The sequence below is a fragment of the Ipomoea triloba genome, chromosome 15, assembly GCF_003576645.1.
Source record: "Ipomoea triloba cultivar NCNSP0323 chromosome 15, ASM357664v1".
NCBI classification, from domain to species: Eukaryota; Viridiplantae; Streptophyta; class Magnoliopsida; order Solanales; family Convolvulaceae; genus Ipomoea; species Ipomoea triloba.
This window is the reverse complement of record NC_044930.1, coordinates 10,485,138-10,503,390: the sequence shown is the minus strand read 5'-3', so window position 1 is coordinate 10,503,390 and position 18,253 is coordinate 10,485,138. Positions and strand designations below refer to the sequence as shown.

The following is an 18,253-nucleotide window of genomic DNA, read 5'->3' as shown; positions in this document are numbered from 1 at the left end:
AACTTTTTGGTCAAATTAACCTAACGTGAAAAAAAAATAGTAATTAGTTTATTGAACTCAAAAAGTGTAATTAACTTGATAAATTCATGTTTGTTTATGTTTTACACCACACTTAACTTTCATGTTTTGTCAAAATATCAATATTATATTTAAAAGAACATTTATTTGCTTTGTTTGTGCATTTAAGTACAATTTTTCATGTTCAATGCACTGAGGTGGGAATAAGTTATTTTCAAGTGTTTTGCATGAACCAATATGGTTGGCGTGGTGGTTCAGCACCTCGTCCTTTAAGTATAAGGCTGAGAGTTTGATCCTCACCCATGTGAATGGAGCAAATCGTTTGGCCAGTCCCGTACCACTTAGTGTGGGTTAGTTTTTGGCTGAAGGGTACCTTTGGGCAAACCCAAAAAAAAAAAAAAAGTGTTTTGCATGAAAGTTGGACTCAAGTGGATCATTAAAGGTGTTGTGTAATTAAGAGTTATGGACTCTCATCCTTTACTTATTTACTTTTATAGTTTTACTCCTTCATATGACAAGAATTAATAGGTTATTGTACTAAACTATAATGATACAATAAAATATAAATTGGATAAAAAATTATTTCAATAAAAGACATTATAATAATAGTATAATTAAAAAAATGCATTATAAATTACATAGAAGTTTTAATGATCAGTGTTGCAAAAATCCCGCCTAGGCGCCGATTAATCCCCGCCTAAGCGCTAGGCGCTGGTCGACTGCCTAGCGTATCACATTAAATGGTGGTCTAGGCGGCTGGCCGGCTAAGCGACCACCTAGGCCGCCTAAGCTCCGCCTAGGCCGCCAAACCACCGCTTAGGCGCTGACCGCCTAGGCCTCGACTAGACCGACTAGGCCTTCTAGTCGATCGATTAACTATTGTTTTTTTTTTAAATGTGTTATTTCACTCAAAACAACATCGTTTTGAGCGAAATAATTTTATATGATACAAACTTTAGATATTTTTTGGGTTAGTATTTAATATTTTAGTATTAACTATTAAAGTATTATATAATTTATAATTATTAGTCTTTAAAAAATAAAAAATACTTAAACAAATTTTTTAAAAAATAAAATAAAAATACACGGGCGCCTAGGCGTCCCCCGAGCGCCTAGCGATTTTTTTAACCATTAATGTAATAAGTATCTGTTCCTACTAAACTGTTCCTACTAAAGCACGAGTTAATGCCCTCACTGGGGATCAAACGTGTGACCTCTCACTTAGGAGGGCCACAGCTATGCCGCTTGACCATAAGACCTTTGTCATTTATTTTAAATTCTTATTTATTTGCTAAACAAAACTTATAATTTATTTATGAATTCTACTACATGTACTCTCAAATTTTAGTTTTTCACTTTTACTATGATATGACATATAATGATAAGCTATTGTTATTATGTGAGTTCTAAGAGAAATGTCTAGCTCAAGAATTTAAGAGTGAGAGTAAAGCTTGGGAGTCTAACTACCAATTTCCTTTATTTATATCTAAGGACATTTGGTTCATAGAATGTTAATTACTAGGAATGTTACATTCCTATATTTGGTTAAAACTGAGGTATGTAATATAAACATGTTTGGTTTATAGGTTATTTTTTATGTCATACTGATTTTTTTTTTATTCTTTAATACCTTTAAAATATGTTTATGCATTTTATAACTTCATAAAATAATTAAATATGATATATATAATAACACAACATAAAAGAGTTAATTCTATTTTTAGTCATAGAATTATAAATGACAATCTAAATTTAGTCATTTTTTATTAGAATAATTATATACTCAGTATATTATTTTATTTCTTATATGTTATGTTATTTATGTCAAGTTGGAGCGTAGATGTTAATCACGCCCAACTTGTTACACAAATAACTAACTCGGGTCCCAGTTAGGGCCTTTGTGAGTAGATCCCGGAGTTGTTATCCAGTCTTCACAAATCCGGTGGAGATTAACACCTGTTGTATCTTTTCACGAACAAAGTGGCAGTCAATCTGTATATGCTTAGTTTGTTCATGAAATATTGGGTTTGATGCAATGTGAAGAGCTGCTTGATTATCACACCATAACTTTGCAGGAATCAAAGCTTTGAAATCAGACTCATTTAAGAGGTTGTTTATCCACATTACTTCACATGTTGACTATGCCATTGTTCTATATTCAGACTCTGCGCTAGAACGAGAAACCACATTCTGCTTCTTACTCTTCCATGAAACCAGATTTCCTCCAAAGAGAATACAATATCCAGTTGCTGATCTACGATCTTCTTTGGATCCTGCCCAATCAGCATCAGAGAAACACTCAATCTTTGTGTGACCATGATTCTTATAAAGAATTCCATGTCCTGGTGTTCCTTTTAAGTAACACAAGATATGTTCAACAGCTGCCCAGTGATCAATAATCGGAGATGTCATGTACTGGCTCAATACACTAACTGGGTATGCAATATCTGGACGAGTTCCTGTCAAGTAGTTTAGCTTCCCAACTAATCTTCTGTACCTTTCAGGATCTTCAAACAATTCCCCTTCATTTGACAGTTATATGTTTGGTATCATTGGAGTAGTGTATGGTTTAGCACCCAGTTTTCCTGTTTCAGAGAGTAAGTCAAGTACATATTTTCGTTGAGATAGTAGTATACCTATTTTACTCCTCATAACTTCAATACCCAGAAAATCCTTCAGTGGTCCCAAGTCTTTTGTTTGAATTTGACTATGAAGAAATAACTTAAGAGATGAAATCCCTTCGATGTCACTTCCTGTAATGACAATGTCATCCACATAGACCACTAGTCAGATAATGCTAGTTTTGGACCACTTGTAAAACATAGAGCGATCCAATTTTCCTTTCACCATCCCAAACCTTTCAACAGCTTGGCTAAATTTCCCAAACCATGCACGTGGACTTTGTTTTGCCCATATAATGATCGACGAAGTCTGCATACTTTCCCAAACTCTCCCTGAGCAACAAACCCAGGAGGTTGCTCCATGTAAACCTCTTCATTAAGATCTCCATGCAGAAATGCTTTCTTAATATCAAGCTGATGTAGATGCCAATCATGAATAGCCGCCATTGAGATGAGTATCCTGACAGAAGTAAGCTTAGCAACAGGAGAAAATGTGTTAGAATAATCAATTCCATAAGTTTGGGCATATCCTTTAGCCACAAGACGAGCTTTCAACCGAGCAACGGATCCATTGGAATTGACCTTTATAGTACACACCCATTTACACCCAATAGGTCTTTTACCTGCAGGCATAGCAACCAATTCCCAAGTACCATTTTGATCCAGAGCATTCATCTCTTCAATCATAGCTTGGCGCCACCCATGATGGGATAAGGCTTCTTAACGGTTTTAGCAGTAGATTTAGAATCAAGGGAAGCAATAAAGGAACAAGATGCGGAGGATATCCGATCATATGATACAAGAGAGGATATAGGATAAGTACAACTGTGTTTACCTTTCCGAAGAGCAATTGGACCATCACCATCCAAGGTTAGATCAAAAGACAAAGAGGTGGTTTCGGGGCATTGAGCTGGCACCGAGTCAGGGAGGAAGCAAGAGGCAGAACTAGAGCAGTTGTGTCAGTACGGGGTCGACGAGAATACACTTGTAAGACAGGAGAAGTAGGAACAGAGGTAGTGACAGCAGGAGTAGAGTTGGGGACATAGGACGTGACGGTGTACATCAAGATGTCATCCCTGTCTTCTTGATAGATATCATTCGGAGAAAAAGGAAAGAACGGAACATCCTCATGAAAGTGACATTGATGGAAACAAGATATTGACCAAGTTCAGGAGAGTAACACTTGTATCCTTTTTGCACACAGTAATAACCAAGGAATACACATTTTAAAGATTTTGGATCTAACTTGGTGATATTGGGATGAATATCCCGAACAAAACACACACAACCAAATATACGTGGGTCAACTGAAAACAAAGATTTAGATGGATACAAAATATGGTAAGGTGTTTTCCCATTCAACACAACATAAGGTATGCGATTGATAAAAAAACATGCAGTGGAAACAGCATCAGCCCAAAACTGCTTGGAAACCTTGCGTTGAAACATTAAGGCTCTTGTAGTTTCAAGCAAATGCTGATTTTTGCGTTCAACCACCCCATTTTGGGAAGGTGTGTCAACACAGGAAGACTGATGAAGCATACATTTCTAAAGCATATATGAGGTGAAGGGAGATGAGAAATATTCAGTAGCATTGCCACTGCGCAAGATTTTGACACGAGTCCCAAATTGAGTTTCAATTTCAACACAAAACCACAAAACAGATAATTCAGAACGACACTTCATTAGATATAACCATGTCATTTGAGAAAAATCATCAACAAATGTAACAAAATACTTAAAACCAAGTTTAGATGTTATTGAACATGGGCCCCAAATATCATAATGCACTAAATCAAAAAGAGCAGTTGCTCGTTTGTGAACTCTAGGACTTAAATGCACACGATGATGTTTAGAAAATTCACACGACTCACAATGTAAAGAAGACATATTTTGAAATTGTGGACACAATTTCTTCAACAGTGGAAGGGAAGGATGCCCCAAACGACAATGAGCTAGATTAGGAGTGACAGCAGCGGAACAAGCAATGGACTATAGTTTTGTGGTGTCAAGGATGTAGAGCCCCTTACCAATAACCCTCTTCGTCATAAGATCATGAAACAAACAATGATCAGGAAAGAACGTAACAAAATAGTTTAAGGTATGGGTAAGTTGGCTGACTGAAATTAAATTGAATGAAAAATTAGGCAAGTGTAAAGCAGAGGTTAAGGGAAGCGAGGGGATTGGTGTAATAGTTCCAGACCCAAGTACATAGGAGGTGGATCCATCTGCTAAGGTAACAATAGGTGAATTATGGGAACAGGAAGAAAATGTGGAAAATAGACTAGAGTTACCTGTCATATGATTTGTGGCACTAGAGTCTATGACCCACTTGGATGAAGAGGAGAGAAGGAATGTGGTGGTGTTACCTGAGTCAGCAACAGTAGTGACCAAAGAGGATGAATGTTTTAGAGATTCCCGATATTGAGAAAACTTGGCAAACTCATCAGTAGAAACCATAATCGTTTTGGAAGGTGTCTTAGGTGTGGATGCAACATTGGCAAATGAGTTTCCCCTATCCTTCAACCATTTCCTGCAGTCCCTCTTCAAGTGTCCAGGCCTATGGCAATAATGGCACACGATACCACAGGAGGTGTGCCCTTGGAAATTACCTTTGTTCGGATGACAACTAACAAGAGCACTGCTTGGTGGAATACCAAGGATACTTGGTTGTGAGTGCTCTGATCGAATAAGCCGTGGGAGGACGTCAACCAGGGTAGGAATTTCAGAGTGACTGAGAATAGAAGACCTAGCAGTGTCAACTTCAGAGGGAAGTCCTGCCAAAAAGCTCATAACTGCCATTTATTCTCGTTGTTTTTGTTGTTCTTTGATATCAGCAGTAAATGGCATAAGCTTATTGAGTGTTTCATATGTTCTCTTAAATTCCATAAAATATGTAGTGAGGGACAAATTTTGTTTCTCTGCACGATAAAAGGACTTACAGACATCATAGATACGGGTGATATTCCCTTTCCCAGAATACAAGTATTCTAAATAATCTATGAGGTCTTTAACAGTTTCACAATGACTGATGAAGCCAATAATACTATCATCAATAGAATTCCGAATTTGTAAAAATAAGCGTGCATCATCCCGTACCCAAGTATTATCTTGTTTAGTCACAGTTTTAGTTAGGTGTTCCTCTTTTCCCAAACTAGTAAGATAAAGTTTAATAACCTGACTCCACTCCAAGTAATTAGAATCAGTAAGTTTACTGTTTGTGATTTTGGAAGTCATAGGAACAATATCAAATATGACAAGAGACTTATTTTCAGCCATACCCACAGAACCAGATCAGAAATAGAGATGAAAATGCCCAAAATATGACGCCTGAGGAGATACGAAAGAACCTGACTAGAGCAAATATTACCGAAGCGACAGTGGTCCAAACCAAGTCCAGATATGAAGTCGCAGGGCTTGGGCAACACTGGAGTTGCCAGGTAGAAATTTTTCCGGCCGCTGGAGACGCCGCACGCGCCGGCGCGTGGGGGCGGTGTCCGAAGGTGTGGGTGGCGCATGAGCTTCACGCGCTGGCCGGACTGCTCCCAAATTTTCCAATCGTGGTCGCCTGACGCCGGCGAACCTTTCTGAATGGGTGGTGATGACAGTGGAGCAAGGAAGAAGAGGAAGAAAAAACAAATTTCCTTGGCAGTGAAAGAAAACTGCTTCTGCAGTAGGGAGGAGGAAGAAGGAAGAAGCTGGAGGAAGGAACTTCAAGAGTTTCTTATGGCTCTGATACCATGTTGACAAGCTCACAAAATGGTATATTCAATGTAATATTTCACTCTATATAATCTGATCTGTGTACAACATGTATATAGGCAAAGGGAAAGGGAAAAATCTGGACTGAACTGCCCAATACTGAGCTGCCCAAGACTATACAAAGCTCAAGGATGCACATAGCTCAATATTACACAATGCTCAAGGAGAATAGTACTCTAACACTACTGATGCTATTTTATCTTATAACAGTACTAAAACAATAGTCGTGGGACCAAAATGGATATTTGCTCTAATTTGAACCAAGCATGATAATGTGACATTCCAAAGTTCACATCATCTTGGTTAAGTTATATAACTTAAACCAAACATTCGTGTGGATGACACTTCTATGTCTCTCCTTGAGGAAAGATTAAGGGTGTGTTTGGTAACTCGAAAAATGGTTTCTAGAATCATTTTTTGGGCTTTCGGTGGTTGGCAACGTCCGAAAAATGCAACCATTTTCCGTTGATCAATGAAAATAAGTCAATTTTTCTAGAAAACAACTTATGGAGAAAAATTTCAGAAGTCATTTTCCAGAACAATTCTGGACCACTCTGGTTTCCGGCAGAAACCAGAGCCGGAACCTTGCTCTTTTTTTTTTCTTTTATAATAAATATTATTATTTTATATAATTTTTATATTTTAAATAAATAATTAAAATGTTTAATTATATAATTCTACCCATTTTCTAAAAAATGAACCAAACACACAAAGATACAGTTTTTCAGAATACATCCAACACTGAAAATGAAATAATTTTCTCGGAAAATGACTCATTTTTCAAAAAAATATTTTCATGCTTTCCAAATATACCATAATATTAAACTTTGGGATATTGACTTTTTAAATTATAATAAATAGAAAATTATAAAACAGATATTATCCTATAATAGAGTCAATAATATTTAAAAAAAAAAAAACAAAAACAAAAACAAAACAAAACAAAAAAAAACCATCACCAGTCCTAAACGTCTCAAAAGCAGCTTTTTGCCTTTTTCAAGTGCAGGCCTTCATCCCAGGAATCATTATAGTATTATACCCGTTGCGAGTCTCCTTCACCTCTAGTCTTGATCAGAGCTCATGCCAATACACTCGAGCAATCATCACTACTACAATGGCGATCATAACTGAAGAACCAGATCCACCCACCCCACCACCTAAACGCCGCACTTCACCACCCCCTAAACCCCGCACTCCTCCACCTCCATCTACCCGGACCTCCCCCACCACCAAGAATACAGCCAATCCATTTCAATTCTGGTTCTATTTCACCGTTCTAGTCTCTCTCGTCACTCTGTTCTTCATCTTTCTCTCCTCTTTCTCTCCAAAAGACCCCAAGGCCTGGTTCCTCAGCCTGCCTCCCAATCTGCGCCGCCACTATTCAAATGGCCGCACCATCAAGGTCCAGACTGCGCCCAATCATCCCCAAGTTGAAGTCTTTTCGATCCAAGAAGGGCCCATTAAGTCATCAGACCATGTTCTCATCGTCCATGGGCTTGGGTGTAGCACTTTTGCCTTTCAGAAAATTGTTAAGTCGTTAGGTCAGAAAGGGGTTCATGCCGTTGCGATCGATCTGCCCGGTTCGGGATTTTCAGATAAGTCTGTGGTTGTGGAGGAAGAGAGTGGGGATGGAGGGGGGGTAGTGAGCCTTTGGGATGTGTACAATGAGATTAGGGAAAAGGGCCTGTTTTGGGGGTTTGATCAGCTGGTTGAGAAGGGGTATGTGAACTATGAGGAAAGTGAAGTTCCAAAAAAGAAGAGAGTTAAGGCCATAGAGTTGGATCCTGAAGAGATGGGAAGGGTGTTGGGGCAAGTGATTGAAGCAATGGGATTGGCACCTGTGGATTTGGTACTCCATGATTCAGCTTTGAGTTTGAGTGCCAATTGGGTTTCCGAGAACCCGGGAATCTTAAGGAGTGTCACCATTCTTGATAGTGAACCAATTGCAACAGCATTGCCATTGTGGGCTTTAGGAGTGCCAGTAATCAGGGAGGCTGTTTTGCATTCTGGATTCTTGTTCAAGAGACTCCTCGAAAAGTATTGTTGTGAATCAGTGAGTAAGTCAGATGCTGAGGCACATAGGATTCTTTTGGCAGGAAGGGACGGCAGGAGAGCCGTTGTTGGGATGGGGAAGAGGCTAAATTATAGTCTCGATTTGGCCGAATGGAGTGCTTCTGATGGGGTCAAGGCACTGCCAATGCAAGTAATTTGGTCTACTGGCTTGTCAAAAGAATGGAGTGAAAATGGGCAGCGTGTTGCTGCTTCACTTCCCCGGGCAAAATTTGTAACTCATTCTGGTGGAAGGTGGCCCCAGGTGATGATCAATTATCTACTTTCCATATAATTGCATCAACTGATGATATTGCACTGTGAATTTTGTATGTAGTTGCCAACAAAACGACTTTATATAATGTGTTTCCTGATATGTAACTGTAAAAACTTAAAAATTAGTTAAATTTGGTTTATCAGAAAGACAAAGCTATTTAGGAAACAAGTAATAATTCATAGATTGAGGTTGAACCCTGCTCTTTATAAATTGCCACTCTTAACATATAAGGTAGGTTAGGAAGACATCTTGAAGTTGAGGTGTTCATATTCTACAATGTCTGCCCTGCTGCCTTCTTTCTATAGATTTCAAGGCAGTAATTTTAGGGAAATATATTTGTTCGAGTCTGCACCAAGTATGCCATAAGTATGTCATATCGTATATGTTAGTAAGTTCCGCCTTATCACATATGTTATTCCATAATTTGTTCTAATGTTGATTGTTGCATCCAAATACAACTTTAAAAATTCTAAACCACAAATTCTTAAATTTATACATAATAGCTGGAAGAGTAGACTCTGCAAGGGAAGTCTTCCATGCAGTGTTCGGGCTTTACTTTTTTTTCCCACACAACGGAATTTGGTTCGGGGATATAATCTGAACTCTCCTAAACAGCTAAACCTGGTCTTATTCCTAACTGTCCAAAGGTTTGCTTTTGGATTTGACTGTAGGTATTAGTCACACCTAATTTTTATGCACATTGCATGAATCATGAAGTGCATGTGAAGAATCAAGCTCATATGATTGGAAGAAAACATAATAGGTTGTTTGATTTCTTTTAGATACTAAATTCTATTTTTGCAAACAAATCTTCCAACCTGTTGGTTTCTAAGGTCTTGGACCTCAGGATACGTTCTGAATCCCTGAATATATGGAGTCATGCAGTGTCTCTAGTACTGTTTTGTTTCAGAAATTATTCATATTTGCCAACCCTGAATAGCTTGGAAAATGCAAACCTTTAGATATTTTATTAGTAATAAATCAAGAGATCAATGCATATCTGTTAAGTTAAAAAGGTTTGCTTAGGAGTTCAAATTTGATAAAAGCTTCTATGCTGCACACATGCAATACTTTGTACGTTCGTTTACTGTGGTCTTCTGAGAGCATTTAGGTGAAATCATGATATGAGGGGCTCATATGTCAACCTATACCTGTAGATCATTAGTCATGTAATGTATTTTACATTGATATGCCGAGAAAGTTGTGTAAGAGAAGATTGCCTATGTATCAAGCAAATTTATCTCGAACGATTCTAAAAACATGCCCATACTAATCACTGTATGATCTATTGAGTGTTCTTGGTCTCTAATTCTTTAGTCTAAGCAATAGAGATATTTGAAGAGCTAATTTTGTTTTATCATCTCAGCAGAGAGATACTATATGTATTTAATTATTTATTATCCGATACAACTGAAGTGTTCCTCACTGATTCCAGGAACACAGTGCTGACGAGATAGCTGAAAGCATTTACCATTTCGTTTCCCCCTTACCCAAATCCATTAAACAGTCCGAGGAAGAACAGGTACCTGAGCATATTCAAAAGATGTTGAACGAAGCACAAAACTCTGGTCATGACCATCACCACCACCACCACGGTCATGGCCACGAGCACCACGATGGCCATGGTCATGGTAACGCCCATGCTGGATATATGGATGCCTATGGGCTTGGACATGGATGGGGTATGTGATTCGCTTCAACTTATCGGAAGTAGACTCTGATTGTTCTTGGAAGCCAAACTAAGACTGATACCTGAGTACTGATACTTTTGGTTTTTGCTCTTTTTATGACCACTTGTTGTACAAGAACTGTGATTTTGCTTGAAAAGTGAAGGTCTATAGCAGACTGGGAGAGAGGATTGTAGTTGGTGTTTTGAGTTCTTGAGGTCACTCTGATAGTCTGATTATTGTGAGGTGCCTAACAATTATTTTCTTTTCCCATTAACATAAATGATTGCTTGGATTTGAACCTCTTCCTCATCTTTTCACAAATAGTTTTTGAAATGCAAGTCACCCCAAATCCTTAGAAATCTGAAAGTTGAGCTTTGATATTGGAGATTTGAAGTAAACACGGCTTAAATAATGATAGTTTTGTGTGTATAGTTACAACCATTAAAGCTATGATAGTTTTGTATTTGATATGAAGTTTTTACAGTACGGTTCTTTTCCTTCAATTAGGGTATGGTTCTTTTAAATTATGAGAATGCTAAAGTAATAGGTTGCATAGATTGAGTATTTGACTTCCACGAAGTCCCTGTAGTATGTTTGGTTAACAAAATTGATTTTACAAATGCATTTTGGGGGAAAAGGAACCCACATTCAAAAGACAAAAATACCTTTTATATTGAATGTTGTCTATTTCATTAAGGAAGTATTGCCCTTACAGGCTTAACTTAGTGGTTTAGTATACAATATTTGAGAGAAGAGACCAAGGTTTAAAACTCAACAGCAATAGTGTGGAAATTATGTCCAAGTGGACAGATCCCTTGTGCGCAATGACATTTGGCCCTGTATGGTTGTATGTTGAGCCACAAGTTACCGTGATTTAGCTCAATAAGAAGTCATTGACATTAACAATAATGTAAAACTAGTAATCTAGTGGCATTAAAATAAAATGTAAGATTCATAATCATGTCTTGCTAACTCATTAGCTTATTTATTGGTATTTAAAAAAAATCTTTTCTCAAAATGAAAAAAACCACAATTGCAGTTGTCATGTCAATTGTAGTTATTCATAGACACTGCTATATGATTCATGTCTAACTGATGAAAAATGAGCATCCCACAAGCATAGTCAAAGCAACTTTAGCAAAAAGATCCCACTCAGCTAATGCAAAGGCAGATAGGGTGTGGCACTAAAATTGGAAAAACCATATTTTGCATACCCATGCTACATATAGTTCTAGCAGGATAATATGCACAAAAAAATCAATCTAACAAAAAAATTTCAATCTATACTAATTCCAAGCACCGTAATACAAGAATTAAGTCGATGAGGATAAAGTTAAAAATAAAGAATAAAGCACAGCAATAAAAGTTTAAGATACAAATGAAAATCATTGAACTTTCTATAGACAAAAAGCGAATAGCATTTTATTAGTATGTATAGATAAATATACACAATTACACACTAATAAACAATGAAATAATCATATAAATTAATATATAAAGATGCAAATAAATATACATATATGTGAGTTTATGGAAGTATTGGACTCAACTCAAGAAGCTAAGCCTAGTGTACAAGCCCAAGCCGAGGGAGGCAATTATATGGTAGCCTTTGTACAAAGTTGTCGAAGCTTAAGGCCTTCACCAATAGTGAATGTTGGCACAAAACTTAAGAAAAATTTGATGAGTTGGATGAGTGAGAATGGAGAGAGAGGAAAAGTGAGGGTGCCCTGCAAGAATGGAGATTTTGCAGAGATGCGGGTCCCATTCCTATTTACAAAGCAAAAGAAATGCGCGCGTTTAAGCCAAATTGGGCGCCCAGCGGGCGCGTAAATACTGTCATTATTATTAATTTTTTTTTTAGTTTTATCCTTTGTTTTATTTTTTAATTTTCTTTTTTTCCTCCACCTCATTTTCTCTTTCCTAATCACACTCCTCAAAAACTACACCAAAGTTTAACTATTGGGGTTAGCCTAATGACGAGGTGGATATGCAAATTTACAATCTGTAAAAAGCTGCCGCAGCAGCAGCAACAAAAGCTGTGGCAGCTTTTGTACTTTTTTTGTTTTGCTTATTTACTTTATGTTGTTTTCTTTTCTTTTTTATTTTATTTATTTATTAATGTTTTAAAGTGATGTGATATTGAGGTCCACTTTTAATAATAGATTGAATTTACATGGATGTAATGTAAATAGTAAATGATTTGTAAATTGTGTAATATGAAAATGTGACCAATTTTTGACAGGAATAAGAATAGCCTAAGAGCAATCTAGGGCTGACATCAAGGTCAGCCTTGGTCGGGTTGACCACAATGGACTTAGACTGTCGCATGGAAGTACGAGGTCAAACAAAGCCATCACAAGCACCCGATTTGCACGGATGTTGCCCATTACACTTGAGCCATCTTTGAAAGTCATTGGATAGACCTTGGGGTCTTCTCTAATTTAGAACATTCTTTTATTTTTTACAAACACTCAATCATTGTACTACACAAGTACACATGCACTAAATATTCAATTCGAGCATTCCTTTGATCTTTTTATCCTAATCCATCCTTAATCTTTGTTTTGAGTTAATTAATTTGGACAATCCATCTTAATTTTCTCCACCATATACATAATACATATAACTAATTATATAAATATAAATATTATATATACACACACAAATAAGTGTACATATATTGTTTTTTAAAAGGTAAAGATTAAAAAAAAATCATATCACATAATTAAGGTAGCCTTACAATACCTAAGAGCTAAGGTGGAAAATGCCGGGATCACAAGTACATTATCTTGATATAAATCTAAAATTTAATGTCACAATAATGTAATATTACTTGAATCGAATAAAGTTATTACGTTATTATATAATGGTCATCCTCACATTACCTTAGTTATCTTATATAACTTGAACTAAATGTCCTTTAAAAATAATTAATTACGTATGAAAATTGTTACACCAAAACCACAAAACAAAAAAAAAAAAAAACAATTTGCAGAGGATTTGAAGTATAGGTTTTCATTAGATTTCAACAATCAATTTGGTGAAGATTAGCATTACTGCATTAGCCAAACTTTTTGGAGACGTTAATTACGCCCAAGAAAATGTCAACGGGGTGGGGGACATACCCCAATACCACCCATCCCCGCCCCCAACTTTCTTCTCCATTCCCCGTCCCCGTCCTCGTCCTCGTCCTCGTCCTCGTTGGGGAAGGAAAAATCCTCCCATCCCCATCTTCACGGGGATTATTCGGGGACGGGAAATTCCCACTCCATTTATAAGTTATAAAAAAATTTAAAAATTTAACATTAAAAATATTTAAATAAATAACGCATATATATTCATCTCCAACTTAAAGTAGTATTCAATATTTTACAATTAAATATGTTACCTAAATATGCATGACATACAATGACAAGAATGCTTCTAAAATTATACGGAGTATATATTATATACAAAGTAATACATATGTGTGTGTTGTGTGGCTATATATATATATATATATATATATATCGGGGACGGGGACGTGGTGGGGAGAGTACTCCCATCCCCGCCCCCGCTACAGGCGGGGAATTGAAAATTGCCCCAACCCCGATCCCCTATTTTTGTCCCCGTCCCTGTAGGGGCGGGGAACCGGGTTCCCCGTCGAGTACGGGTACAATTGACATTCTTAACGTAAATTTCTATAAAAAAAATTATTAAAAAAAAAAGTAAAAATGTAAGGAATATAATATTTCATAAACTCATATAGATACATATGACAACTCCTAAACGATACTCAAATATATTTATAATTAACTTATTCTGATTATATTAATTTATTATAAATATTATATTGTGATTAAATAAATAATATTGAAGGTGAACGTGTATATCTTTTTCTTTTTGATCATAGAAGGAGAATTTTTGTAGTAAATAGTGCCAATTATAATATTTTTATAGCTTATTTCATCATCATTAAAAAAATACCTTAGTTTTAATGGTTGTTTTTTTGAGTACTACTGACTTTATAATGTAGTATCTCAACAGTTGTTTCCACTGAGACTCGAACCCACTCCCATAATTCATGTGAGAGTGTAAACCGGGACACCGAGTGCCACTAGTTGTAATGGTTGTTAGAAGCATTTATATTGTCAAGTTTAAATACGAGTAATTGTCAATGTGTGAATGAAAATTGTAAAATTTAGGAGAATATACTTTGTAAATTAGAGAAAGGAAAATCTTATAGACCTTATAATAACTTAATAAATTTACAATGATGAATTTGTAGCAGTGACTTAATAAACATGCAAGCAGTGTTGCAAAAATCTCGCATAGGCCCCAATTAATCAGCGCCTAAGCGCTAGCCGCCTAGCGTATCACCATAATTGGTGGTCTATAAGCGGTTGACTGGCTAGGCAGGGGCAGCCGCCTAGGACGCTTAGGCGCTAATCGCCTAGGCTTCCTAGGCGCCAGCTAGGCCTCATAGGCACCGACTAGGCTGCCTAGTCGGTCGATTAGTTGTTGTTCTTTTTTCTTTTAAATGAGTTATTTCACTCAAAACGACATCGTTTTGTGTGAAATAACGCTAAATTGTTCAAACTCTAGATGTTTTTAGGTTAATATTTAATATTTTAGTATTAACTATCAAATAGTTTATAATTATTAGTCTTAAAAAATAAAACAATTTAAACAAACTTTTAAAAATAAAAAATAAAATAAAAAATTTCACGAGCGCCCGAAGAGCGCTTAGCGATTTTTTCAAACATGCATGCAAGTAAAACTTAATTTAAGTGTAGCTTAATTAAGAAATTGAAAAAAAAAAATCAATATGAGTGTTATTTAAAATATCTCAATTAAAATTGCTTAATGATTTTTTTATATGTTAAACTTTTAACACATTTTTTTAAAAAACTTAATTTTAAGTTTAAAAAATGAGGAATGTTGGATAATAATGATGATGCAATACGCAGACTAGGCTTTCCATTTTTCTTTTTTCTTATATATATATATATATATATATATAGGGTTGCACTCTCGTGCGAACTACCGCCCAAGTAAAAAATGAGAACGCTCCACAGCCGTCCACGTGTCCAGATCAACGAATCATATGCAATTTTAAAAAAAATGACGCCAGTGACATTTTCGTAAATAATTTCACTTATAAGTGTTTCCCTATGTGCACCTAGTATTGACTACATTGTACAATTTACTTGCACAACTACATTACGAACATGTGGTGCGCTGTGAGATTTGAACCCTATACCTCTCCTATTAAACACTATGATCTTAACCTTCAAGCTATCACAATTCTTTATTCCTCAAAAGTCCATATGAAACCTTATTCTCATCAGCATCATTACTAGTAATATTATTATTAATTATTAGTATGATTATTATTATGATTACTATTATTAATATTGTTATTAAACTATATAATTAAATATAATTATGCACTTTGGTAATGTATATTATATATATATATGTAGTATACGTATGTATATATTACTTTTAAATATAAACATTTTTACATACATATATATGTAAGTGTGTGTATATATATTACTATTATATATATGGAACACTATGTGTACGTATATATATGTAAACATGTATATATGTATGTGTATCTATCCAATACATTTTCTTCTATTAATCATAAAAAAAAATTATTTAAATGTGATTGGATATGATTAGGAGGCTACATGAGTTACAATTTCTAATTTATTATATTTATTATTATATTTAATGATGATTGGATGAGGATGAGTGGATGTCTTCTACTCCTTTTTTTCCTCCCCTTTTAGCGAAAAAAAAAAAATTAGAAGTGGAGAATTAATCTTCTTCTTCCTCCTTCTCCCCCATATGCCGTCAACTTCATCCTAAAAGAAAAAAAAAATTTCATTCGCTTGAGCTGTTCACTAGGGCCTAAGTATAAAGGACCCTGTCCCATTGTGTATGTGATGTGCTTCCATATGTATTTTGTGGTGTGCAAGTATGGCACAAAAATAAAGTTTTTAAGAAAATATTATAAGTGATGATATTATGAAAAGTCCCCTATGCTTTTTGATATTAATATCTATAAATTGTTTTTTTTTTCTGGAGCAAAAGTGCAGAGCATCCGAGTTTTGAAAGAAGGGGTAAAGTAAAGTAAATAGTTATTTGCTAAAAAAATTGTTTTCTTTAGGAGCAGGCAATCCCTTACTTAGCAAGTGTTGCAAACCCCTTACTTTCTTGTTGTGTTTTGAAATCTCTATTTGAGTAGCAGGAAATGTTTGATGTGGTTTGCTGTGAGAGTGCGGTAGACCGAGATTCCGAGGACTATCCAGGCTTAAGAAAAAATTATGTAATAGAGGAATGTTTATGTTATTTTAATAAAGACTTGTGAATTAAGGAATTTATTCTTGGATTTTGTTTAAGGTTAGTCTTGCATCTAATCAAGTAAGGATTAGGTGTGGTGGTAGCATCCCTATTCAATTAAGTTTGTAAAGCTTCCGCAATATTGTTATTAAATTATTAAGAAAGAAAAAATTAAGCAAAATTTGATCTTAATTTGGTGTATAAAAATGGGGGTGTTACAACCTTGCTAGGTCCACCTTGCAAGGTGGACTCGGGTCCATGTTCATAATTTTAGAACTCTATGTTTACAATTTAAAAAAAATTAAATGTATTTTTTAAAAATGTTAATAAATAAATTAGCTTATCCAATGTAGAGACTTTTTTTTATACCAAGCTATACAGTTTTCATCCGATTACATATTATTTGCAAACATCATTATTTTACTATAAGAAATCTAAATTTTACTCTAAGAAGTCTAACTATAACACTTTAAAAAAATTAACCAAGTTAATTACACAAATAAAACCCTAAGGATAAATAAAGTATAACCTAAAGAGCCAAAATTTGACATGTTTAGGTAGAATTATAGCTCTTAACACATTATACAGCCCAACTGTTACACAAAAATACACAACAAATAAAATATGCCCACAAATCAAACATTCATGAAATAAGGTTAATCTCTACACTTAAAAAAAACAGAGTTAATCTATACATACCTTCTTTAGAAATATATTATAATTCATGAAGTACTAAGGTTCGAGATATTTTACTCTACTAATTCTGAAATAAAGCACTAAAAAACTATAATTCTAGATAATTTACTTCATTAGTGATGTAAAATAAGTATACAAATTTACAATAAAAATATATAATACTAGTTATGCCAAAGACCTTGTGGTCTAGTGGCACCCGGTGTCCCGATTAACACTCTCACATGGATGATGGGAGTGAGTTCGAGCCTCAGTGGAGGCAACTGTTGACTCTTTGTGCTTCAGTAGTACTAAAAAAAAAATATAATACTAGTTATTGTTGTTCCTGTGCAATGCACGGGGAAAATATTATATTAATAAAAATAAAGTATTGTTGTACAATCCAAAAAAAAAAAAGAAGGATAATAATATTATTAAAAGAAAGACTAAATTAAAAATTATTAAAAACCTCTTTGTATATTACATTAGTAGTAGAAGTACAATTAATTTTTTATTCATCACAAAGTAATATTTTGAGGCCGGGGTGACTTATTCTTGATGTAGCCACATATAATTGACAATGAACAAAGATGGACTTCTTTAATAGCAATCCAACATTCGACCGTATTTGTCATTGACTTTTGTTGTTAGTCATTGCATATGACAACATGAGTAGAAATTGTCTTCTAATTGTTTTAATATATGTTCTACTAAATGTATTTTTTTCATTTGGTATGAAAAATCATCAATATAATACTTGCAGGTACCAAAGTTCCTGCGATATATATATATATATATATATATATATATATATATATATATATATATATATATATATATATATATAT

The 18,253-nt window shown here is 35.1% G+C and overlaps 1 protein-coding gene across 1 annotated transcript; it reads left to right on the top strand.

The window, feature by feature from the left end:
• The first annotated feature begins 7,393 nt into the window (after positions 1-7,393).
• Positions 7,394-10,699, top strand: LOC116007005 (protein AUXIN RESPONSE 4). The gene is made up of 2 exons (XM_031247559.1): positions 7,394-8,715; positions 10,163-10,699. The coding sequence occupies exons 1-2, from the start codon at positions 7,516-7,518 to the stop codon at positions 10,415-10,417; spliced, it is 1,455 nt and encodes a 484-aa protein (XP_031103419.1). The 5' UTR covers positions 7,394-7,515; the 3' UTR covers positions 10,418-10,699.
• Positions 10,700-18,253: the final 7,554 nt, after the last annotated feature.

Coding starts and splice junctions, on each gene's coding strand:
- LOC116007005 (XM_031247559.1), top strand. CDS start 7,516: ATGGCGATCATAACTGAAGAACCAGATCCACCCACCCCACCACCTAAA. Junction 8,716..10,162: donor CTGGTGGAAGGTGGCCCCAG/GTGATGATCAAT, acceptor CACTGATTCCAG/GAACACAGTGCTGACGAGAT.